This window comes from Mustela nivalis, assembly GCF_964662115.1.
Source record: "Mustela nivalis genome assembly, chromosome: 18".
NCBI classification, from domain to species: Eukaryota; Metazoa; Chordata; class Mammalia; order Carnivora; family Mustelidae; genus Mustela; species Mustela nivalis.
The window spans coordinates 44485987-44511437 of record NC_139037.1 but is presented as its reverse complement, the minus strand read 5'-3'; the positions used below and the strand labels follow the sequence as shown (position 1 = coordinate 44511437).

Here is a 25451-nt window from a genome sequence, read left to right as displayed (position 1 = left end):
CATTGCGCTTACTGGGATTCCAGGGTGTGTCTGTTTCCCTCCCACCGGTCTCCAGCCTAAGAGCAGGCAGGCCGGGACACAGCTACGGGCCCTTGGGAGCTGCCAGCCCAGCCCAGGAATGTGGCAGGGAATTAAAAGGAATCTGGTGAGGAAAACCTGGGAAGAGGGCTGGTGGCGTTTTTCATGGGCCCTGCCCAAGGAAGCTGAATCTAGTTGGAGAGTCATCTTTTAAGAGGTAAATGGTGCTACAAATTTCAAGAGTTAAAAAGAGCGCTTTCGGGGCGCCTGGGTGGCTCAGTGGGTTAAGCCGCTGCCTTCCGCTCAGGTCATGATCTCAGGGTCCTGGGATCGAGTCCCGCATTGGGCTCTCTGCTCAGCAGGGAGCCTGCTTCCCTCTCTCTCTCTCTCTCTCTCTCTGCCTGCTTCTCCGACTACTTATGATTTCTCTCTGTCAAATAAATAAATAAAATCTTTAATAAATAAATAAATGAGCGCTTTCATCCTGCCAAGTAAGTACTTGGTTTTTATAAGATTAGAAAGTAAAATCTCGGGTAGAAGTGAAGGTCTGCTCCCCAGTCCCTTTAACAATTTTTGACGTCTTTCCCCACCCACGTAAATTTTCTTTTAACAAAATGCTTTATGCTGTGCACTGTTCTGTATCATATCACACACATAGCTTCCTTCTTTTCTTTACCCCTGCGCAGTAGCTCATGGGGAATGTCATTTCCCTTTCCATGGTCTGAAAAATACAATCTAGTTTCTTGCTACCATAAACAGTACTGCTATGCATACAAATCCCTTAAGCCAACTTCCCTGATAACTGATCTGGAGGTAAATTCCTAGCAGTGGAATTGCTTAGTTAAAAGATAATTCAGGGTGTCTGATAATTTAGGGCATCTGGTTAAGACACCAAAAAGCAAGTCTTGGTCTCAGGGTTGTGAGTTGAAGCCCAGCATTGGGTTCCATGCTGGTGGCTCAGTCTCCCTTCAGCCCTGGTCGTGATCTCACGGTTTTGGTTGGGATCAGCCCTCTGTATCAGGCTCCCTGCTTGGCAGGAAGCCTGCTTCTCCCTTTCCCATTGCCCCTGCTTGTGTTCCCTCTCCAGCCTGCTGCTCCCTCTCACAACACCCCTCTCCCCTCCTTGTGTTCCCTTTCTCCCAGTGTCTGTCAAATAAAATAATTTAAAAAAAAAAAAAACCACTTTACAATGTAATACTTTGCAATTGTGGTAGATGGGAACTTGTGTAGATGGTTGGGGTGGGGTATGGGGGGCTGTAGGTGGAAGGAGCCTGCTTTAAGAACCTTGACTCACGGTGGAAAAAAGAGGCAGTCTGCTGCAGAGAATAAGTGAGGACCATTGACTGTGCCTTGTTCATGCATGTGCACCTGAAAACTAACTGGGACACCTGACTGGCTCAGTCCGTGGAGTGGGTGACTCGAGCTCTGGGTCATGAGTTTGATGTCCACATGGGGTGTAGAGAGATTTTTTTTTTTTTTAAGATGTTATTTATTGATTTGACAGGGAACAGAAGCAGGGGGAGTGGGAGAGGGAGAAGCAGGCTCCCCCCTCCCCCCGGCCAAGCAGGGAGCCCAATGTGGAGCTCCATCCCGAGTGGCTTGGATCATGACCTGAGCCAAAGGCAGACGCTCAAGGACTGAGCCACCCAGGTGCCCCTGGTGTAGAGATTTCTTAAGCTCGGTTTGTTAAGCGTCTGCCTTCTGCTTGGGTAATGATCCCAGCCAGGATCAAGCTCCTCATCAGGCTCTCTGCTCAGTGGGGAGTCTGCTTCTCCCTCTGCCCCTCACCCTGCTCTTGTGCTCTCTTTCTCTCAAATTTTTAAAAATCTTAGAAAAGGGGGCACCTGGGTGGTTCAGTGGGTTAAGCTTCTGCCTTTAGCTCAGATCATGATCTCAGGTTCCTGGGATCCAGCCCTGCATTGGGCTCTCTGCTCAGTGGGGAGCCTTCTTCCCCACCCCCCCCACCCTGCCTCTCTCTCTGCCTACTTATGATCTCTGTCAAATAAAATCTTTATTTTTTTAAGATTTTATTTATTTATCTGACAGAAAGATCACAAGCAGACAGAGAGGAAGACAGAGAGAGAGAGGGAAGCAGGCTCCCTGCTGAGCAGAGAACCCGATGCGGAACTCGATCCCAGGACCCCGAGATCACGACCCGAGCCCAAGGCAGCGACCTAACCCACTGAGCCACCCAGGCGCCCCTGTCAAATAAAATCTTAAAAAAAAAAATCTCAGAAAAAACCCACTTGAATTTCTTGTGAAGCTTTTGAACTCGGATTATTCATATCTGAAGTCACATGGCATTTATGGAATGAAGAAACTGCTTCGCCAGGGTATGTTTCAAACAACCTCTGGAAAGGAGAAACAAGAGTCACCTTACAGCCGTAAGCCTCTAAATCCTCTAGGATTTGTTTTCAAGCCAATCATGGGCATAAGAAAATACTCCAATTTTTGCCTCCCAGCGCCCAGTTTTCATCCCTTGTCAGCAGTTTTGAATCTCCTTCCAGATATCCTCTATGTATGCACTATATTCTATGCACAAACAGCCATATGTAACCATCTTTTTTACATCAACAGATCATGCTAAATGTACATCCTTCACTTCTCTTTGGGCACCTGGCTGGCTTAATTGGTTGAGAGCGTGACTTTGGATCTTGGGGTTGTGAGTTTGAGAAATTTAAAATTGTTCCTCTCGTGTGTTGGCGTCTGCACATGGCTTCAGAGCTTCCCATTATATGGATAAGTAAAAACAGCTCTCTGTCGGTGTAAGTCACTGGGTCTTTTCCGAAAGAGCTTACCGTCTATGACACAAGAAGGCAAGGTATTTCTTAGAATCCCATTCGCTCGGAGGCCTCTGTTCACCTTGGTGCACTTCTCCCTAAAGAGCATGCTTAAGCAATCTTATGGCACTTTCAATGCTCTTGCGTTAACGGGCTTTTTCCAACGTAGTTTTATTTTTTAAAGAAATTATTTTAAGAACGTGAACTTCAGAGTCACAGAAATCTCTTCTTCAGCACTCCTGAAGCCCAGATAACCTTGAGCTAATGACTTTCCCTCCCGCAAGCTCCAGTTTCCTCTGGGCAAAATAAAAAATAGTACGACCTCTTGTTGGTGTGAGAATTCAAACAGATTACACAGAGAGCGCGCAATGTTGGTTCCTCTATATTTTCATTGTCTTACAGGGGTAAACTCAGTACCGGAAAATGTTTTTCTTTTCCGTTAACAAGGTATAAGTGCATGTGACAAAATTGCAAGGTTGCAGTAATTCTGCCATTATATCTTTGAGCATTTCAGCTGTCTCCAATTTTTCCACCATTATAAAACGGCGCTGTGACGAAATGTCCCGCAGCAATAATGGGCCACGTTCCTACTGGGGCAAAAGGCACAGTGCTAAGCCGCGGTCTGCGGAACCAGGAAGGGTATTTCCGGTTACCCTTAGTAAAGATGGCGGAAATACGGGCGTCACCGCTATCAAGCTGCGGCGTCCGTGCCCTCGCCAAACATGGTGGCGTCGTGCCCGCCCACTTGGCTTCTTCCTGTCTCTGAGGTTAGTCCACCTAGCTACTAGTTTGCGATGGCGGCAGCCGTGGTGGTGTCTCGCAGTCTGCGGAGCCTGCTGTTACGACGTGAGTCACCTCGACCTCTGGAAGTCCATTGCTCTGTAGTGCTGTCATAGCCACCTTAGGATGGGGAGGCCTGTCCCGGTACCCGGTCTGACCACCTTAACACTAGGGTGCATATGTTTCCAACCAAAGAACTCCCTAATTCTGTAAGCCTGTGTCATACATTTGGGTTGCTGACAGCTTAGTGTTCCCAGTGTGGGGTCAGTCCCATGATTAAGGGTCTGAAGGAATCTTCACACTGAGGCCACTGATAAGTGCACTCATAATCTGAAAGCTTGTATCCCCACTAACCTATGGTTTCTTAGGGACCTGCGTTCCCTAGTCTAACATCAGTGAGGGGAAATGTGTGTGCCTTCAGCTCTTGGAAGCACTGTGACCCCCTACCTGGGGTCATGAACGGCTCTTCTTTCCTTTGTCTCCCCAGGAGTGATGGCTCCCACCCACCCGGGTCTCAGCCTTAGCCTTCGCCCCATGAGCTCTATTGCTCAAGATGTGGCCTCCACAGCAGCCCCTAGAGACGCGCCAGACCACAACTATGAGTCCCTTCGGGTGACAGCTGCTCAGAAACACATCCTGCATGTGCAGCTAAACCGGCCTGAGAAGAGGAATGCCATGAATAAAGCCTTCTGGAGGTAGGGCCTGCAGATCACGGAGGCCTGCCTGCAGGAGGAGGCAGGGGCTGAGAGAATGGGTAGGGGTGGAGTGTGGGGAGCAGGTGACACGAGGGCAGGGGATACCCTTCCAAGACACAGCCTTTCTCTTCTTGTCCCTCCCAGAGAGATGGTGGAGTGCTTCAACAAGATAGCACAAGACCCCGACTGTCGGGCTGTGGTGATCTCTGGTGCAGGAAAATTGTTCACTGCAGGTACTGGGTACTCTCCACCCCCGCCTCTACTAGTCTCCCCTGCTTCTGGAAATAGAGCAATGCTTCTTAACTAGGGTTTCAACCAGCTTCTAACTTCCATTTTTATATATATTTTTTAAATTTTTTTATTTTTAATTTAAAACATTAAAGTACCAAAATGAGTCCAACAGAACATTGGTGGATGATGGACTTTGAAGTCTGATCCATAGCCTTGGCCAAGGCCCTTAACTTCTCAGTCTGTTTTTTTTTATTTTTTTGGTGTTTTTTAAAAAAGATTTTATTTATTTGTTTGAGATAGAGAAGGCACAGAGGGAAGGAAGAAACAGCCTCTCCAGGGAGCAGAGAGCCCGAAGTGGGGCTCCATCATGACCCGAGATAAAGACAGACGCTTAACTGGCTGAGCCATCCAGGCGCCCCTGTTTTGTTTTGTTTTTAAATGTTACTAAAGTGGGGCACCTGGGTGGCTCAGTGGGTTAAAGCCTCTGCCTTCGGCTCAGGTCATGATCTCAGGGTCCTGGGATCGAGCCCCGCATCGGGCTCTCTGCTCAGCGGGGAGCCTGCTTTCCCCTTTCTCTCTACCTGCCTCTCTGCCTACTTGTGATCTCTGTCTGTCAAATAAATAAAATTTTAAAAAATAAATAAATAAAATAAATGTCACTAAAGTGTACTAAAATAACGTGCTTTCATATAATTACTCAACACGCACAAACTGATTTCCAAGTACATGTCTGTTTGAACTTTTAATTGTCCCACAGGTCTGTTCTTCAGACTGGATCATTTCCATTGACCACGTTCACAGAATCCTTTGTCATCTCTAAGCTGCTGGGAAGCCCATCTAGCGATTTTGAAAATTTTAGATACTGTAGTTTTTGTTTCTCAAATTTCCATTTGGTTCTTTTTTTGTATTTGCCATTTCTCTTCTGAAGTTCCATGGCTTGTTATGTATCACGAGCATATTTCTCTTTGCATCATTGTTCTAACCACCGCTTTAAAACTTTTGCCTCCTGATTCCAACATCTCGGTCACCTTGGGGTCAGTCTCGGTGCATTATCTTTTCTCTTGAAAGACTGAGCCTCATTCTTCTATTTGTTTGCATTTGGAATAAATTTGGACTGTATCCCAGTTATTAGGATATGGAAAGATGCTGTGGAAACTCTGGGTCCTGTGCTGTACCTCCAAAGAATGTTGAGTTTCCTGTTTTAGCAGCTTACTTGAAATCAGTTTTTTTTTTTTTTTTAAGATTTTATTTACTTGGGCGCCTGGGTGGCTCAGTGGGTTAGGCCGCTGCCTTCGGCTCAGGTCATGATCTCAGGGTCCTGGGATCAAGTCCCGCATCGGGCTCTCTGCTCAGCGGGGAGCCTGCTTCCCTCTCTCTCTCTCTGCCTGCCTGCCTCTCTGTCTACTGTGATCTCTCTCTGTCGAATAAATAACTAAAATCTTTGAAAAAAAGAAAAAAAAAGATTTTATTTACTTATTGGACAAACAGAGATCACAAGCAGGCAGAGAGAGGAGGTTGGGGGGAAGCAGGCTCCTTGCTGAGCAGAGAGCCCAACGTGGGGCTTGATCCCAGGACCCTGGGATCATGACCCGACCCAAAGGCAGAGGCTCAACCCACTGCCACCCATACGCCACTCGAATCAGTTGTTTTTTTTTTTTTTTTTTAAGATTTTATTTACTTATTTGACAGAGAGAGAGATCACAAGTAGGCAGAGAGGCAGACAGAAAGAGAAGGGGAAGCAGGCTCCCCACTGAGCAGAGAGCCTGATGCGGGGCTCGATCCCAGGACCCTGAGATCACGACCTGAGCTGAAGGCAGAGGCCTCAACCACTAAGCCACCCAGGTGCCCTATCGAATCAGTTTTCAAATCTCTTGCTGGGCTGCATGCATGGTTCATGGGTTAACAAGATACTTGGGCAGAGGTTGTCCACAGAATTTGGGGCTTCTCCTCTCTGGCTCTCTCTTTTCTGGAATTTTCCCCTCACTTTCCAGCAGCAAGGGTCACCCTGGACTCTCTTTTCTGGTTCTTCAAACACAACTTCCAGCCTCCTCTCAATCTAGAAATTTTAAAAACAGCCAACTCACGGGATGCTTGGGTGGCACCGTCCATTAAAGGTCTGACTCTTGGTTTCAGCTCTGGTAGTGATCTCAGGGTCATAAGATTGAGTCCCATGCTGGGGCTCCAAGGTCAGTACAGAGTCTGCTTGAGATTTCTTTCTGCCTCTCTCTTTGCCCCTTGAGCTCATGTCCTTTCTCCAACCCCCCCAAGATAAATAAATGAATCTTTTTTTCTTAAGATTTTCTTCATTTATGTGCAAGAGAGAGTGAGCAAGAGAGAGCACCAGCTGGGGGAGAGCCAGAGGGAGAGGACTCACTGGTGACTGATGCAGCCCCAGGCCCTGGCGTCATGGAGGTTGCCAGCCCAGTGGGGAAGACACACAGTAAACAATCTGTTTTTGGTTGTTTACCCTGTTAACTTCTTTATGTGTCCCATGTTTACTTTCTTTTTTTAAAGATTTTATTTATTTATTTATTTCACAGACAGAGATCACAAGTACGCAGAGAGGCAGGCAGAGAGGCGGGGGGTGGGGGAAGCAGGCTCCCCGCTGAGCAAAGAGCCTGATGTGGGGCTTGATCCCAGGACCCTGGGATCATGTCCTGAGCTGAAGGCAGAGGCTTTAACCCACTTAGCCTTCCGTGTTTACTTTCTACCCCCTCTCCATTCTCGTTTTGTTGATTTTGTTCCTTTGTGCCAGAAACACTCCAGTGCTAGCCCCTTTCTGAGTGCCAGTGACCTAGAAAATGGGGCCCTGGTTCTCGGCCCTCGTCCTCATGGCACTTATGCCTGAGAAGCGAAAGATGAGGTTACAATGGTGGCAGTGCCAGGCCTGCGGCCCTCACCTTTCTAGCTCCCAGCTGACCATAGCTGTCTGGTTCCTTTTCGAGCAGCAAGGCTCTCAAGGCCAGAAAGAAGAAACTCAATGTAATTAGTAGTTCCAACGATAGAACGGAACCATTAATTAAGGGGAAAAAAAAAAGAGAGGGAAGTAGCCCACAGTTATTTAATATCTGCAGAGTGTCTGGACATGGTTCACATATTAATTAATTCTCCCCGGAGCCCTTCCAGACAAGTGCAATTATCATCCCCTATTTTATGTGTGAAGAAACTTGCCTGGTTCTCACAGATGGGAAATGGCAGAGCTGAGATTTTTTTTTTTTTTTGGTGAGAGAGAGAATGCTGTGAGAAAAGAAGCGGGACAGAGGGAGTGAGAGAGAATCTCAAGCAGACTCCCCACTGAGCACAGAGCCCAGTGTGGGGCTTGATCTCACTACCCTGAGATCATGACCTGAGCTGAAATCAAGAGTAAGATGCTTAACCGACTGAGCCCTCCAAGTGCCCCTGAAACATGTAGGACTTCTGTTGATGTAGCTGTTATTATTTAGAATAGTGACTAACAGGACTAGGATTATGAATGAGATCTGGAGCATTTAGAGGTTCCCAGGGGAGCCAGATGGGGGACTTTTTTTTTCTTTATTTATTTGAGAGAGATGGAGAGAAAGTGCACAAGCATGGGGAGCGGCAGGCAGAGGGCGAAGCAGACTCCCTGCTGAGCAAGGAGCCCCACGTGAGGCTTGATCCCAGGACCCTGAGATCATGACCTGAATGGAACGAAAGCAGAGAGATGCTTAACTGATGAAGCCACCCGAGCGCCCTGAAGTGAGCAGTTCTTACCTGGGAGAGAGGACACCTAGGACCACAGTCTGGTCCCTTATCTCAAGGGGTTGCAAAAACCGGGTGTGTGCAGGAATGGGTAGGGTGGGTAAACCGGAAAAGCCAGTGAAAGGAGGTGTCGCAAGGTGCCTCGCTGGGTTCTGGGAGCCCCACCACCACCGTGGGTTCCACTGAGTCACACAGGCTTCACAAACATGCTGTGGAAGCTGGCAGATGCTGGTGGGCTGATCCGGGTGGTTCTGGCCTCTGTTGAAATGGGGCGCATAGCAACAGTAACTGTGACGCCAGGACATGACAGGCATGGAGAGAAGGGCCTCTGGGGCTCTATCTCCTCCAGTCCTTGCATTTCCATTGGCTCTCGGGAGGGTTTTGCCCTCATTTTCTGGAGAAGAAACTCAAGGCCCAGAGGATGAAGTGGCCTGGCCAAGGTTACACAGGGGAGTCCTGTCTTACTGATATTTACTTCATGGAAATTCAATTCTACCCTGAGCCAGAATTCCTCAGGTCTCTCATACTTAAACAAGCTGTGGAGGCCGGGGAGCCCCAGAGGACTGGGGTGTGGCCACATGTGGGAATGGTTTTTCAGGTTTGCCAGATAGCATTGTTCAGAGGCAAAAGGATAAGAATGATTAACCCCAGGAGGAAGAAAATGGTGGATGATTCTGCTCAGAACCCTCTCATAGCAAGATCTCCCTCAGAGTAAAAGCCAAAGTCCACCCCCTGGAACATGAGGTCCCACATGGTCTGCCTGGTCATCTAGGTCCCCGCCTCCTCCAGGTTCCTCACACGGACCAGGGGCATTCCTACCACAGGGCCTTTGCACTGGTTCTTCCTGACGTTTGGAACTCTCTGATCCCAGATATCCCTATAGCTCCCTCCCTCTCCTTCAGATCTTTACTCAAAACTCACTTTTTCAGGTGTGCCTGAGTGGCTCAGTCAGTTAAGCATCCAACTCTCAGATTTGGCTCAGGTCATGATCTCAGGGTTGTGAGATGGGGGCCCCCTCAATCAGGCACCATGATAAGTATGGAGCCTGCTTAAGATTCTCTCCCTCTCCCTCTGCCCCTCCACCTCCCATCCCACCCACCCCTGCTCATGCACACACTCTCTCTTTTTAAAAAGTCACTTTTTCAGGGAGATGGCCCCTGACCACCCCATTTATTATTATTTTTTTAAGATTGATTTATTTTAGAGAGAGAGCAAGGGGGAGGGGCAGAGGGAGAGATAGTCCCAAGCAGATTCCATGCTCAGCACCCAGCCCAGCGCAGGGTGGAATCATAAGACCCTGAGATCTTGACCTGAACCAAAACCATGAGTCAGCCCCTCAACTGCCTGAGCCCCCCAAATGCCCTCCTGATCACCCCATTTAATACTGCAACAGCCATCGCTACACCTACACACCCCAACACACTCCACTCTCTGCTGTAATTTTCTTCCAGCACTTGTCACCACCAGACAAACACTAGGCTGTTTAGGGACTGGGGATGCAGTAGTGGACAGAGAGACAGAACTCCACTCTGATGATTATGAATCAGATCTGGAGCATTTAGAGGTATGGAGAGAGAGCACATGTTTAGAGATATTTAGAGCACATAGAGGTATTTTTAGAGAGAGCTCACATTCTAGAGGGGGAGACAGGCACTAAATGAGTTAAGCACACAATTAAATGATAAGGAGAGGGCAGTGACCAAGATAAGACACACAGGGAGGTAGAAGGTGATGGGACTACTCCTTAGCCATGGTAGCCTGAGTGGGTCTCCCCAAGGAGGTGACCTTTGAGCTGTGTCCTGATGGATTCAGTCTTCTTTTTTTATTTTTTTAAGATTTTATTTATTTATTTGACAGATATATATTTATTTATTTATTTGACAAGCAGGTGGGAGGGGGAGAGGGAAAAGCAGACTCCCCACTGAGCAGGGAGCCTGATGCAGGGCTTGAACCCAGGACCCTGAGATCATGACCTGAGCTGAAGGCAGACGCTTAACCGACTGAGCCCCCCAGGTGTCTCTGGAGTCAGTCTTCTGACCACCACTCGGGGAGGGACTGTTCTAGGCAGAGAGCTGTCGGTAGAAAAACAAAGCCCTGGGAAGGTACTTTGTGGTTGTGTTGGCACAGCAGTTGGAGGCCTGTGTGCCCAAAGCGACAGGCTGGGAATGGTGTTCATGAGGGCTGGTCAGGTTTTGGCACACATCTTGTATCTTCTTCCAAGTGAGTGAGATGGGAGGGAAGAGAAGGAGGCCCTGACGTGCTCACCAGTTTGTTTGGCTGCATATGGGGACCAGTCAGGGCAGGGCTGGGAGCAGGGAGACCACGGGAAACTATTTCAGCCAGAGTACAGATTCCTGGAGAATGATTCGTGGAGGAAAGGTTAGATTGGAGATCGTCTTGCAGTTGGAGCCCACAGAAATTGCTCCATCTCCAGTCTTCCTGACGAAATGTTACCACCATGGACTCATGCCCAGACACTTGTCTCCTCTGCTGCCTGGTGTGATGGTGAAAAGCATGACCTCTGGAGCCAGTGCATGGTTCTGGGCTTAAAGTCCCAGTGCCAGTGCTCCCAAGCCCGTGTGACCTTGTTGAGCAAATAACTTAAGCGTCACATGCCTCAGTTTACCCCCAGTAAAATGGAGATAGTAATAGGACCCACCTCCCAATAGGCCTATTGGGAGGATAAAGTGAGTAATGACCCTATAAATGTTAGCTTTTGTTTATTTCACACCCCATATGCTATCCCTTGCTAGATCCTGTGTGAGCACCTTTCTCCACTGTGGTGGTTTGGGGGTTCAAATCTGCTAAGTCTGAGTTCTGACCTCTAGTTGGGGCCATGGGGGTGGCAGGGGAAGGGGGTGCCTGGAAGGCTATGTGAACCTCCTCATGCCTCCCCACCAGGTATCGACCTTATGGACATGGCTTCGGAAATGCTTCAGCCCCAAGGAGATGACGTAGCCCGCACCAGCTGGTACCTCCGTAGCCTCATCAGCAAATACCAAGAGACCTTCAGTGTCATCGAGAAGGTTCTCTGGGGGGCTATTGGGGCACAACCCCCCTGAACCCTGTCCATCCTTCCTGGACCAGCTCTGACCCCACCCTTCCTGCCCCCTACTTGCAGTGCCCAAAGCCTGTGATCGCCGCCATCCATGGGGCCTGTATTGGTGCAGGTGAGTCTGAGCAACCCACCACCCATCCGGGCACCCGGTGTAGCTGGGCGCCTGTCGGCTGACTGCTGCCTGTCCGCCTCAGCCAGGGACCTCCAGCCTCAGATCAGCTGCTAGTTAAACCCTGCCAAGAGGCACAACCCCATCATCTGGGAAGAGGGGCTGGTCCTTGTGGTTGGTCAATGCCCCTGACCTCCCCCGTGTAGGCGTGGACCTCATCACTGCTTGTGACATCCGGTACTGTGCCCAGGATGCTTTCTTCCAGGTGAAGGTAAGCCCTCCTCCTGCACTTCTTCCTTAGATCCTGCTTAGAGGTGGGCTGGGGGGAGGGGGGAGTAGAGCTGCAAAAGAACAGGTTAAGTGGGTGGGGGTGAGAGTAAGGGTGAGAAGTAAGGGCCTTGTGGAAGAGTTAGTCAGAACTGAGCCTTTAAAAGTAACACTTTGGGGGCGCCTGGGTGGCTCAGTGGGTTAAGCCACTGCCTTCGGCTCAGGTCATGATCTCAGGGTCCTGGGATCGAGTCCCACATTGGGCTCTCTGCTCAGCAGGGAGCCTGCTTCCCGCTCTGTCTCTCTCTCTGCCAGTCTCTCTACCTACCTGTGATCTCTCTCTGTCAAATAAATAAATAAAATCTTAAAAAAAAAAAAATTAAAAATAAATAAATAAATAAATAAATAAAAATAAATAAATAAAATTTAAAAAAGTAACACTTTGGGCGTGCCTGTGGGGGGGCTCAGTTGGTTAAGCATCCAACTTGATTTTGGCTCAGGGTCATGAGGTTGAGCTCCGTGCATCGGGCTCCACATTCAATGGGGGGGGGGAGTCTGCTTGGGATTCTCCCTCTCCCCATTGCATTCCCCCTGCTCTCTCTTTCTCAAATAAATAAACACATCTTTTAGAAAAAAAAAAAAAAAGGCACTTTGGCCATGAAGGAAGGGAAGGGCAGGCCGTGCAGTCCACGTGGGGTTTGGAGTGAGTAAAGGTATGGGGATGAGGAGGAAGTTGGGGTTGCTGCTGGGATCAGTGATGGGGAGGACCCAAGGCAGGATGGAGCCTGTAGAGGCAGTGGGGGTCAGACAAGGAGGGCTGGAGGGCTCCCTCAGGAGATGTGACTGACATCAAGGAGTTGGGAAGGCAGAGGAATTGGGAGGTGGGCTGTGTTCTGGGCGGAAGGATGACAATGAAATGGGGTGTTTGGGGGACAGTCTCTAAGGTGGGAGTGGGGTCGCTGCAGAAGATGCTGGATTTCATTGGCACTGAGGTTGCATGGCAGGAGGCAGTATGAGGCACAAATTGAACCCTCACATTATGGCTCCCCCCAGGAGGTGGACATAGGTTTGGCGGCTGACGTGGGAACGCTGCAGAGACTGCCCAAAGTCATCGGAAACCAGAGGTAGGTGGAGGAGCCAGGGAGGGGACTGCAGCGCATCTCCTGGATCCAGGATGACTGCGGTCCCCTGACCCGCCCTGCCCTCTTGCAGCCTGGTCAACGAGCTGGCCTTCACTTGCCGCAAGATGATGGCTGATGAGGCCCTGGGCAGTGGGCTGGTCAGGTAGGAGACGCGGCCTGTGCTGTTCAGAGTTCAGGGTTAACCTGGGCTGGGCTTTTTGGGTCCCGGTGTACCCTCACGGGATTACATGGGGGCTGACTTTATCTGGGTGGTCAACTCTTAAAGCTGCAGTCCAGTGCTTTGCTCTGATTGGTTCATTTCACTGGGCGGTTTTCTGCTCTCTTGTGTGATTGGCCCCTTACTCATGGCGGGTGGTGAGACTCCTCCCTTCATCCGCAGCCGGGTGTTCCCAGACGAGGTGCAGATGCTTGATGCGGCCTTCACCCTGGCGGCCGAGATTTCCACCAAGAGCCCCGTGGCGGTACAGAGCACCAAGATCAACCTGGTCTACTCCCGCAACCATTCGGTGGCCGATGGCCTCAATTACGCGGTAAGGCTTTGCGCCCACCCTATCACAGCCCTTCTCTGGACCCAGAGCGACCAATTAGGGCCCAGCAACCCTCTGTAGGCCTTGTCCTCTGATTGGTGCGCTGCTTTCTCTTCCCTGTTTTTCATTGGCCTAGTCCCAACCTTTCCCCGCCCCTGCCATTGCTCTCCATTCTCTTCATCCAGGCCACCTGGAATATGAGCATGCTGCAAACCCAGGACATCGTTAAGTCTGTCCAGGCTGCAGTGGAGAAGCAGGAACTGAAGAACGTCACCTTCTCCAAGCTCTGAGAGCCACCGAGGCCCAGGGTCTGGCTGCCTCCCACCTCACGCCCATTTCCTCATCCCCTGAGAAGGAGAGTTAGTAAAGATGGTCACCTGGTGCCTTCTCCCTTGATCTCCCAGTTTCTAACCTAACTCTGATTTCCTCATGCCCAGGGCCTTATCTTCACCCGAACAATAAAGCAACTTAACAATAAAGCAGCTTAACAAAGCTGGTGTCTTCATTGAAAAGAGCAGAGGTAGAAAGGAGCTGCGACGTCCCTGGGGGTGTCCCAGGACCGCAGCTGCGCAGAAGGTTGGGGATGGAGATTTGACCAATGAGCACGGGAGCCGTGCAGGTGATGCCCATTCAGCGCTGGCGGTGGACGGGCCAGGGCCTATAAAAAGTCTGGCAGCTGCCTTCCGGCCAGAAGGCTCCAGATGGTTTCCCTGCCTGCTCCAGGCGTGAGGGCGGTGTTCACCCTGCCTGGCACCCACTCATTGCACAGCCTGGTGGGAGCTGACGCCCGAGTCTGGCTGGAGTTCCGCTGCTACCCAGTCTTGGGCCAACTGCCTCATTTCTTTTTTAAGTAGGCTCCAGGCTCAAGGTGGGGCTTGAACTCACCACCCTGAGATTAAGGGTTTACGTGTTCTACCAGCCGAGCCAGCCAGTCACCCCTGCCTCATGTCTTCAGGTTTTCATGTCCATATATAATCCGAACCTCCTGGGTTTATGTTTGGAATGCGTGCAAGAGGCCAAGGATTAATTTAGTGCCTTCTGTATGCCAAGTCCTGTTCTGTGCATTTATTATCTTAGTGATTCCTTTCCAGGCTTCTATGACGTTGATACTACTAGAATCCCCATTTTTCAGAAGGGCAAATGGGGAAATTGAGGCTAAGGTACTGAGCCAAGACGGAACAGTCAGGAGGCGGTCAAGGCAAGATTTGAACCCAGAACCTCTGGCTCTAGAAATTATGACCTAAACCACGATACCTACAATCTAATGTACATGGATTGGGCATGTAGTGGGCATGCAATAAGTGTAGTCCCTTTCCCAGTTCCTAGGGCTGTCCAGAGCACCCGTCCCTCCCCGCTTTCACTTCCTTCCTTTGCCCATCTGTCATGGGCCACTCCTGCAGCCTTGCCCTGCCCAGCCCCCCTGGTCGTACCCTCCCTCTGTTAACAAAGGCCTGGGCAGGATTTTATGGGCTCTGATAAGGCCCTGGCAGGGCCAAAGTTCACTAGCACTTTCCTTTGCAGAAAGACCTAAAGTGTAGCCCCCTCCCCCCAGCCGCCCCCACCTCCCAGCCTAGCTGAGAGGATCTGGGTTCTAGCTGGTGGCCAGGGAGGCTAACAACAGAAAGGACACAAGCGGCTGCCCTAGAAAAAAATGTGCGCCTCGGATGCCCAGAAGAGGAACCCATGGACCCTGCCCTGCCAGCCACTCCCTTTCCCTCAGGTATAAGAGCCACCCACCACCTGCTATCTGCCGACATTGCCCACTGCTGCATCTCTTCCGGGACGAGCCACCAGCCCAGCCTCTCAAGATGGCCTATGTCCCTGCACCTGGCTACCAGCCCACTTACAATCCGGTAAGATGGTGACCCAGGACCCAACCATGGGTCCCAGCATAGCTCCACCCTGAACCTCACACACCAATTTACTCTCACCCTGATCCTAAGAAGCCCCACCCCCACCCTGGGGTCTGACTTAGCCAATACTCACCCTGAAGCCTGATTTGCAGCCAACCTGACCCTCAGGCTATTTATGTGCATCCCTGACTCTTGGCCGTCTTCATCTTCAAGCTGACCCTTCACCCCGACGTCTTCTCCCTTGATAATAAGAGTTGGGGGCTTCTCAATGAGGGGGAAAGGCTCACCAGTCCCTTTTCACAGACTCTGCCCTACAACAAGCCCATCCCAGGCGGTCTCAGTGTGGGAATGTCTGTGTACATCCAAGGAGTGGCCGGCGAGCACATGAAGAGGTAAGGCGTTCCCCCCATCCAGATAAGGCAGGGGGCAGTGGGCCACAAAGAGGGGCTCCCATCCCTAATGCAAGAGGCCTTCTTCCCTTCCTCCACCCTACTGGGGACGGCAGCTCTGGGCCACTGTATCTAGTGGCCAAAGACCAGCCTGAGCCTGGGACATCCAGGGCTTGGTGACCAGGAGCAGGGGAGCCTGGGGAGTGGGGGTGTGGGGGGAAGGGCGGTCAGGGAGAGCACCACCAGAAGCAGCCCAAGAGTTGGAACGTCAGATTGGAAATGATGGGTGTGATAGCACGAATTCAGATCAGAGCTCAGAGACGTCCAGTTGTGTGACTGCAATTGCGTGAGTGGGAAAACCTCTCTGTGCTTTCTTTTCCCGTATGTAAGATGGCACTATTTCAGGGATTCAATGTGTAAAACATGTAGAACTGGAAAGTAAGCATTAAAATGAAGTCTTAGCAATTTTTTTTTTTATGGCCTTAAGGTGGTGATGACAATTGAACTGACCTCAAGGCACTGTTGGGGTTTTTGTTTTGTTTTCTTTTTTCTTGCTTTCTTTTTTTTTTTTTTTAAGATTTTATTTATTTATTTGAGAGAGAAAGATAGTGAGAGAGAGCACAAGCAGCGGGGTGGGGCAGTGGGAGAAGGAGAAGCAGACTCCCTGTGGAACAGGGAGCCTGATGCAGGGCCCAATCCCAGAACCCCGGAATCACGATCTGAGCCACAGGCTTACACTTAACGGACTGAGCCACCCAGGCTTCCTCTGGCACTGCCATTTCTTTATTCATTGTTTTTTTTGCTTACTTAGGGCCCACTTTGTGCCCAGCCCCTGGGGACAGAGCAGTCACCAGGGCAAAGCTCTCTGCCCACATGGAGTTGACAACCTAGTAGAGAGGAGAGATGAAAGATAAAAATCAAATAGACAGGGTCCGGTGGTGCTAAGTGCTATGGAGACAAATAAATAGGGCAAGGAGATGGGGAATGGATGCAGGGGAGATAGGGGTATAGCACTGTCCCTTTAAATAGGGTAGACCGGGGGTGACTGGGTGGCTCAGTGCGTTGAGCCTCTGCCTTTGGCTCTGGTCAGGGTCCTGGGATGGAGCCCCGCATCTGGCTTTCTGCTCAGCGGGGAGCCTGCATCCCCACCCCACCCCACCCCCCGCCTACTCATGATCTCTGTCAAATAAATAATAAATAAAATCTTTTTAAAATAAATAAATAAGGTAGACGGGGGAAAGCCTCTCTGGGAAGCAAACACTTCAGCAAAGACCCAGGGGAGGGAGGGGAAGGAGTCTGGGAGTAGAGGCTGGTAGCAAGAACAGCCAGTGCAAAGGCCCTGAGGTAGGTATATATTTGCCCAGTTAGAATAACTTCAGGGTTGCTGGCCTGAGGGGAGGCATGGGTGGTGCTCAGATTTGGCTGTTCCTTAGGCCCCTCTAGCTACAAGTGGGGAGTGGCCTGTGGGGCAGGGTGGCAGCAGAGTGACCTGACCAGATACCTGTAGGGTTCCTAGGACCCCGTCTGGCTCATGGTGAATAGGGAAATGCAGGAGTCCCAGTTGTCAAGTTGGGAGAGGCTGAGGGGCAGTGGCCTGATAAGGAAAGGGAGAGAGGGAAAGTGTTGCAGAAGAAATATGCCTCCCAGACTTCAGGAGCCCAGCCCACCCCCTCCTCTCTAGCATCAACAGGGCCTACGTGTGTTGCCCCTATTTTCCTGGTCCTCCCACCCCCGCTCCTGCCCAGTTCAGAGACCTGTTCAGGGACCTTGGAACACCACAGAGCAGAGAGGGCTTCCGGAGGAGGGCCCCATGGGCAGGCAGATGGGGCCAGGGGCATAGCCCTTCCTGTCCCGCCAGGTTCTCCGTGAACTTCGTGGCAGGGCCGCACGCGGGAGCAGACATTGCCTTGCACTTCAATCCCCGCTTTGATGGCTGGGACAAGGTGGTCTTCAACTCGCAGCAGGGCGGCAAGTGGGGCAGCGAGGAGAAGAAAAGGAGCATGCCCTTCCGCAAGGGCGCCGCCTTCGAGCTGGTGTTCATGGTCCTGGCGGAGCACTACAAGGTCCGAGCTTGGGATGGGGGCTCCCCTCCTCCCTCCTCCCTCCTCTTCTTCCACCTGCCCCTCCTCCTCCTCCTGCCACCCCTCCCTGCCTCTCTCAGGCTCCCTTCTTCCCGGCTCCTCTCCCCTCCCTTCTTCCCTTTCCTAACTCACTTTTTTCTTTTTCTTCTTTCCTGCCTATTAAAACATTTTTCTCCTTTAAAAAAATTATTTTTCCTCTTGTTTCTCATTCCTTTTCGTCCACGGCAGACCGCCTTCTAACGTTTCATGGGTCTCACCTTGTTCCTCCGTGTTTTTGCAAAATGCGTATTTTTGCTGTTTTTTAAAAAGAGTTTATTTATTTGAGAGAGAGAGCGAGCCGTGTGAGCTGCAGGGAGGGGCAGAGGGAGAAGCAGGATCCCCGCTGAGCAAGGAGCCCGATGCCGGACTGAAACCCATGACCCTGGGATCCTGACCTTAGTCAGTCATCCAGGTGCCCCTGTTTTTGCTATTTTTTTCTTTTCTTTTAATTTTATTTTATTTATTTGACAGAGAGAGAGAATGGGAGGAGGAATAGAGGGAGAAGCAGATGCCCTGCCGAGCAAGGAGCCCCGTGAGGGACTCCATCCTACCAGCCCCGGGTTCATGATCTGAGCCCAAGGCTGATGCTTAATGGACTGAGCCACCCAGGTGTCCCCATTTTTGTTATTTCTTCTGGCAAACTCTGAACACAAACAGAAGGAAGCGAGGGGACAGCCACCCCCTGATCTCGTTGGCCAGCTCCGGTGGTCATGAACTCCCTGTCCCTCTACTGTCATCCTGCCTCACATTTCCCCTCTCAGAGGATTTAAGAGCAAATCCCAAGATATCATATCAGGTTATTGATAAATCTCTCGCTTTTCAGGAGCACCGTCATGATGTCATTACCACACAGAAAACACTGAGCATTCTTGGGGCGCCTGGCTCAGTGGGATACATCTCTGCCTTTGGCTCAGGTCATGATCTGAGGGTCCTGGGATCAAGCCTGGCATTGGGCTCTCTGCTCAGCGGGGAGCCTGCTTCCCACTCTGCCTCTCTGCCTACTTCTGATCTCTCTCTCTCTGTCAAATAAGTAAATAAATAAAAATCTTTAAACCACTGAGCGTTCTTCCTCAGCGTCCCCATATCCAGTCAGCAGTCCGGTCATCTCATAAATACTTTAATATTTGTTGCTTTCTACACTGGGAATCCGGCTGCAGATAAGGCTCAATGTTGTGATCAATTACTGTTCTGCAAGCACTTTTTTAAAAAAAGATTTTATTTATTTGACAGAGAGATCACAAGTGGGCAGAGAGGCAGACAGAGAGAGAGGGGGAAGCAGGCTTCCCGCTGAGCAGATAGCCGGATGCGGGGCTCAATCCCAGGACCCTGAGACCACGACCTGAGCCGAAGCCAGAGGCTTAACCCACTGAACCACCCAGGCACCCCTGCAAGCATTTTTTTAATGTGTGATTGAAGTGTGACCAGGGTACAGAAGAGTGTAGGCCATGTGTACCCAGCTCGCTGGTTCTTTGCACAGAGAACACACCCCTGGAACCAGCATCTAAGTCTAGAAACAAGAGCCTTCCAGCCCCAGAAGCCCTTTCCTGTCCCTTCCAGTCCCCTTGTCCCCAGGGTTGGCCTTTATCCTGACTTCTCCCTGCTTGAATCTGTTTCTGTGTCTTTATTATTATTATTATTATTATTAATTTTATTTTACTTTCTGAAGTAGGCTCCACACCCGCCGTGGAGTCCAGATGGGGCTTGAAAAACTCTGAGATTGAGACGTGAGCTGAGAGGTGTCTGGGTGGCTCAGTTGGTTAAGCGTCAGCCTTTAGCTCAGATCGTAATCCCAGCGTCTTGGGATCAAGCCCCACATGCACTCCCTGCTTCTGCTTCTCCCTCTCCTCTGCCCCACCCATGCTTTCTCTCACTCCCTCCTTCTCTCTCTCTTTCGCGCACATAAGTAAATAAAATCTTTAAAAAAAAAAAAAAAGATATGATTAGGCAAGGCTCTAAAGAGGATTTCCAGGGGCGCCTGGGTGGCTCAGTGGGTTGAATCTCTGCCTTCGGCTCAGGTCATGGTCTCAGGGTCCTGGGATTGAGCCCTGCGTCGGAAGCCTGCTTTCCCCTCTCTCTCTCTCTGCCTGCCTCTCTGCCTACTTGAGAGCTCTCTCTGTCGAATAAATAAATCTTTAAAAAAATAAAATAAAGAGGATTTCCAGAACACCTTCGACATGCCTACCTGGGTTTTAATGTTCCCAGCAATCCCAGAGCTGGCCTCCATGTTACAGGTGGGGAAACAGAGGCCCAGGGAAGTGAAGTGACTTCCCTGAGGTCACACAGCCCACATGTCAGAGCTGGACTTAGCTCAAACTCATTTGGTGCCAAAACCAGGACTCCGACTTGATCCTCTCCCAACTGCTACCCTGACTAAATTTTCTGTTCCTTCCGTCCGCCCATCTGTGAGCTGACTTTTGACCCTGGCTTGGCCTCTCACCTGTGGACTCCAGGATTCCCGACTCTGTGTCTCCCCAGGTCCCCTCCAAGACCAAAGTGCAAGTGAAAATGATCGCTGTTCCCTGCCTCCTGTGTCTGCCTTGCCAAAGTCATGGCTGCTGACTCTGACCTTACCCCTGCCCTCCAGGTGGTGGTAAATGGAAATCCCTTCTACCAGTTTGGGCACCGGCTCCCTCTACAGATGGTCACGCACCTGCAGGTGGATGGGGACCTGGAGCTTCAATCCATCAACTTCATTGGCGGCAACCCGCCCCCAGGCCAGGTGCGTGATGGCTCCCTCTCTTACGCACAGGCTTCCTTCCTTAATCCAGTCCCACGTTCCTCTGTGTCCAGAACTCCTGCTCTGTGCTGGCCCCTTTGCTGGCTGGGCCACAGACCACACAGGCGCCCTACTCCATCCACTGGAAAGACTATTCACCAGATGGCCTCGGCTGCACATGGTTAGGGCTGGGGCGGTGGGCGGATGGAGGCGGGGGATCGGTCTGGGGACAGACTGGAGGTTTGAAAGAGTGCAAGGGAAGGGCTTCCTGGAGGAGGAGGAAGCACGGAAGCTGAGTCACAAAGCCAAGATAAGGGACAAAAGCCACAGGAACTGCCTGCCGTTAAGTTCACAAGCAGCTGCCTAACAGGGCTAGTCACGGAGAATCTCACTTCCAGTGGCAGTGAGCTGCTGGTCCACACCCGCGGGAAGAGCCTTCCAGAGAAAGGCACACAACAGCAACTGCTGTCGAGGCTTGGGACCAGCCTACACTCCCCTGGAATGACCAAGAGCAGAAACACATCTGGCCACCTAGAAACCCCACTCCCAGGGCCACTGTGAACAAAAGGCCACCAAAACAGCCACAGAGCCCTCAGAGAAGCCCAAACTCCAAACTCCCACCATGGCCTTCAGAGTGGGGGCGCTGCACTCCCTGACCTGTAAGGCTCCCCAACCTCCACGCTCCGATGATCCTCAGGCCCACTGGACAGATGTGGGAACTGAGGCACAGACAACTTCAATAACTGGCTACAGTCACGGAGCTGGGAAGTGACAGAGCCACGGATTAAATGCAGGCGGGGGAGGGGGGGAGGTTCTGTGCCAGGGGGGTTGGGGGGATCCTTCTGCCCCCTGATGAGGGTACGACGAAAATGTCTTCACCTGTGAGGTGGCCATGGGCCTCCGGGTGTTCATTTTACTGTCATCCCTCATCCACACATTTGAACAAGAAAAACGACAAGGCTATTTGGGAAGTCCCTTTGGAATCGCTGACTTAAAATGGAAGCCAAGGCAAAAAGGAGTTCATTGAAAAGAGGAGGGAACAGAGAGAACAAGTGGATATATGTTATGGGGAGGGTGGTTTCCGGCCCACACCTGTCATGATGGTCTCACCATCTTGAGACCGAGAGAGAGACAGAGACAGGGAGAGGCAGAGAAACAGAAACAGAGACACATGCACACTGAGAGAGCCTGAGGCGGACCTGGGAGAAGCAGGACTCCTCACCGCCCCATCGCCGGGCACCGAGAGTGAAGGGCAAATCCTGCCCAGGGGTGAGGTGAATGGGGGGTATCAGTGGTGTGGGCTGGGAAGACGTTCTGAGGAGCCTACGCTTAGTGGAAGCTTCCAGGCTGAGGCGGATGAGGGCTCCTGGGCAGGACAAAGCGGGATAAGGGAGGCAAATAGAATTTACCAGGTCTGCCCTAAAGGGCCAAAGTGAGTGTCCCTGCTCACTGGAGTTCCCTAAGCACAGCAAGTTCCTCTCCATTCATAAGCCACCTGGTGCTCCTCTTTGACCCCAGAGTTCCCTCGGAGGGGGGTGGTGGGGCTGCCCTGGGCAGACATCCTTGACACCCTTCTGGCCCCAGTCAGGGGTCTCCCTCATAGCCAGCCTCCCTTCACACATTGCCTCTGTGTCCACAGAAACCCATGGGAACTCCAGCGTACCCAGTAAGTACCTGCTGATGGGCAGTGGGTTTCTCCTCTTGGTGGGGGTTTGGTGACGTGAGGAGGTCTTGGGGCAGCTGAAGGACCCCCAGTCCCCTTCACCATTCTTGCCTTCCATCTGTCTGTGTAGGGTCCTGGATATACCCACCAACAGCCAAGTCAGCTGCCTATAAGTGGGAAGGTTGTGGGGCCATTTGCGGGGGGGCGGGTGGAGAGAAGTAGAGGGGTGTCAGTCGTACCCATCCAGTACCCAGAGACATGCCTGCATGTAGTCAGTGGGCCGTAAATATTTGTGGAACGTCATAGAATAATCTCTCCCCTTCCTCACTTCACAGACCATGGAAGGACCGCCAATCTTCAACCCGGTAAAGTGTCCTGTGGGAGTTTCGGCCTCTGTGGTGGGCAGTTTGTGGGCAAGCAGGTGGTGGGTAGGGGGCCCTGACCCCTGGTGGCCCCGAGAGCATGGGAAATCGAGTGGACAGAGGGTGTTGGATTGGGAGGTAGGAGAGGCATGGAGTTGGTGGCCAGAGTGGAGAGGGGATGGGGGCTGGGGACACTTCCTGGGAGTGGACACCCCTCTCTGTAAATCTGTCCCTGCCTGGCTTCTGGTGATCTGAGAGATGATAGGACCTCATGGTCTCCTCCCACAGCCTGTGCCATTTAGGAAGAACTTGCAAGGAGGGCTTACAGCCCGAAGAACCATCATAATCAAGGGTTCCATACCCCCCATGGGCAAGAGGTATACAATCTAGACTGTGGTGGGAATCCTCAGTCCCCTTCCTCCCTCAGACCCAGGAGTCGGGACCACGGTCCCCTTCTCTCTCAGAGAATCAGGCACTGGCCCCCATCTGACTCCTGTCTCCTTCCCTCTCTGCCTTCAGCTTTGTCATCAACTTCATGGTGGGATCCTCAGGGGACCTGGCTCTGCACATTAACCCTCGCCTGACTGAGGGTCTCGTGGTTCGGAACAGCTATCTGAATGGTTCCTGGGGTTCGGAGGACAAGAAGATCTCCTACAACCCCTTTGGTCCTGGGCAATTCTTTGATGTGAGTCTGGGGTCCCCTTCCTACCACCCCCCTTCCCTCCAAAGCTTCTGCCCTGGCCCCAGCCTCAAGCCTGCCTTCTCCCTGCAGCTGTCCATCCGCTGTGGCCTGGATCGTTTCAAGGTTTATGCCAATGGCCAGCACCTCTTTGACTTTTCCCATCGCCTTTTGGCCTTCCAGAATGTGGATGTGCTGGAGATCAAGGGTGACATCACCTTGTCCTATGTCCAAGTCTGATCTATTCCCTGGGGCCATAACCCCTGGGAACACAGAGGAAAAGATCCCACAGGACTCCCTTCTAAACCCCTAATAAAATGCCTGTGGGTGTCTCATGGAGTCCATGACTCCATTCACCTCCCTCACTGTTCCTTGCTTCCTTGATTCAATCATACACCGTCTGTTCATCCATCTCAACATCCATCAGTCTTTCCAAACATCCATCTGTCTAAACATCCAACCAGGGGCACCTGGCCAGCTCGGTTGGTGGAGCATGCAACCCTTGATGTCATGGTTGTGAATTTGAGCCCCACATCGGGTGTAGAGATTACTTAAAATTTTTTTTTAATCTACAATATAAAAAATTGTTAAAAAATGAACATCCGTGGGCGCCTGGGTGGCTCAGTGGGTTAAAGCCTCTGCCTTCAGCTCAAAACATGATCCCAGGGTCCTGGGATCAAGTCCCGCATCGGGCTCTTTGCTTGGCAGGGAGCCTGCTTCCCCTCCTCTCTCTCTGCCTGCCTCTCTGCCTACTTGTGTTATCTGGCTGTCAAATAAATAAATAAATAAATATCTTAAAAATAAATAAATAAAATCTTAAAAATAAATAAAGTTGATTTGATAAGATGTATATTGTAATTCCTAGAATGACTACTTAAAAAACAGCTTTCAGGGGCACCTGGGTGGCTCAGTGGGTTGGGGCCTCTGCCTTCAGCTCAGGTCATGATCCCAGGATCCTGGGATCAAGCCCCACATCGGGCTCTCTGCTCGGCAGGGAGCCTGCTTCCTCCTCTCTCTCTGCCTGATTGTAATCTCTGTCTGTCAAATAAGTAAATAAAATATTTTTTAAAAAACAGCTTTCAAAAAATGCTGCTAAAAAAAATTAGTAGAGGAATTTGAACAATTCGTTAAAATTATTTAGCACAAAAGGTGGTGGTGAAGTGCGCCTGGGTGGCTCAGTTGGTTAAGCAACTGCCTTTGGCTCAGGTCATGGTCCCAGAGTCCTGGAATCGAGTCCTGCATCAGGCTCCCAGCTCTCTGGGGAGTCTGCTTCTCCCTCTCTCCTTCTTGCCTCTCATGCTCTCTCTCCCTGTTTCTCTCTCAAATAAATAAATAACATCTTAAAAAAAGAAAAAAAAGGTAGTGAAGAATTAACAGAAAGTAAAAACAAATAGCAAACAAGGTAGCCAGAAAGGCAATTTTATCAATGATTACATCAAGTGTAAATGAAATAAGCCTTCCAATCAAAAGGCATAGACTGCTGTCATGGTCAGCCTGGAAGTGGCCTCTAATGGTATTCACACCCTTCTGAACTCCCCTCCCAACCTGGGCTGGTGTGTGTGTGACTGAGAATATGGCAGAAAGCTAGGTTCTAAGAGACCCTTCCACTCCTCTCACTCCTGGATCACTCCTCTAGGAGGAGTCAGGCACTCCTTGAACAGTCTGTTCCACATGCAATCGCCCATATGACCAGAAACTGGAAACTGTTGCCAGCAGCCCTGTGTGTGTGTGGGGGGGGGGGGGGGGTGCGCACCTTCCCAGAAGAGGCTGCTCTGTTCCAAGTCAAGCCTTCAGCCCAGAGGTTGCAAACCTTTTCTGTAGTGGTCCCCTGGTGAGTATGTTAGGCACTGGGGATTATCTGGTACCTGCCACAGCTGCTGAACTCCACTGACTAAGGACAAAACCAGCCGGTAGGCAGGATGGAAATGCAAGAGCCTGGCTGTGTTCCCATAAAACCTGAGTTATAGGGGCGCCTGGGTGGCTCACTGGGTTAAAGCCTCTGCCTTTGGCTCAGGTCATGATCCCAGGGTCCTGGGATCAAGCCTTGCATCAGGCTCTCTGCTCAGCGGGGAGACTGCTTCCTCCTCTCTCTCTCTGCCTCTCTCTCTGCCTACTTGTGATCTCTGTCTGTCAAATAAATAAATAAAATCTTAAGAACACACACACACACACAAACCCGAGTTATGGACATTGAGATTTGAATTCCATAAAATTTTTAGTGTGAGGAAATATTCTCCTTTTTATTATTTTTAGCTATTTAAAAATGGACAACCTATTCTTAGCCTGGGAGCCCTACTCAGCTGGGCAATGGGTTTGGCCACAGCCAGAGTTTATGAAATTTT

The 25451-nt window shown here is 50.9% G+C and overlaps 2 protein-coding genes across 2 annotated transcripts; both read left to right on the top strand.

Moving 5' to 3' along the window:
- The first annotated feature begins 3435 nt into the window (after positions 1-3435).
- Positions 3436-13809, top strand: ECH1 (enoyl-CoA hydratase 1). The gene is made up of 10 exons (XM_082709156.1): positions 3436-3644; positions 4066-4273; positions 4418-4506; positions 11126-11250; positions 11346-11394; positions 11598-11662; positions 12712-12782; positions 12871-12942; positions 13180-13330; positions 13513-13809. Exons 1-10 carry the CDS (start codon positions 3593-3595, stop codon positions 13615-13617), a joined length of 987 nt encoding a protein of 328 aa, XP_082565282.1. The 5' UTR covers positions 3436-3592; the 3' UTR covers positions 13618-13809.
- Positions 13810-13818: 9 nt separating this feature from the next.
- LGALS4 (galectin 4) lies at positions 13819-23474 on the top strand. The gene is made up of 9 exons (XM_082709157.1): positions 13819-15180; positions 15484-15572; positions 17428-17632; positions 20274-20408; positions 22045-22071; positions 22404-22433; positions 22719-22807; positions 22950-23115; positions 23203-23474. The coding sequence occupies exons 1-9, from the start codon at positions 14992-14994 to the stop codon at positions 23347-23349; spliced, it is 1077 nt and encodes a 358-aa protein (XP_082565283.1). The 5' UTR covers positions 13819-14991; the 3' UTR covers positions 23350-23474.
- Positions 23475-25451: the final 1977 nt, after the last annotated feature.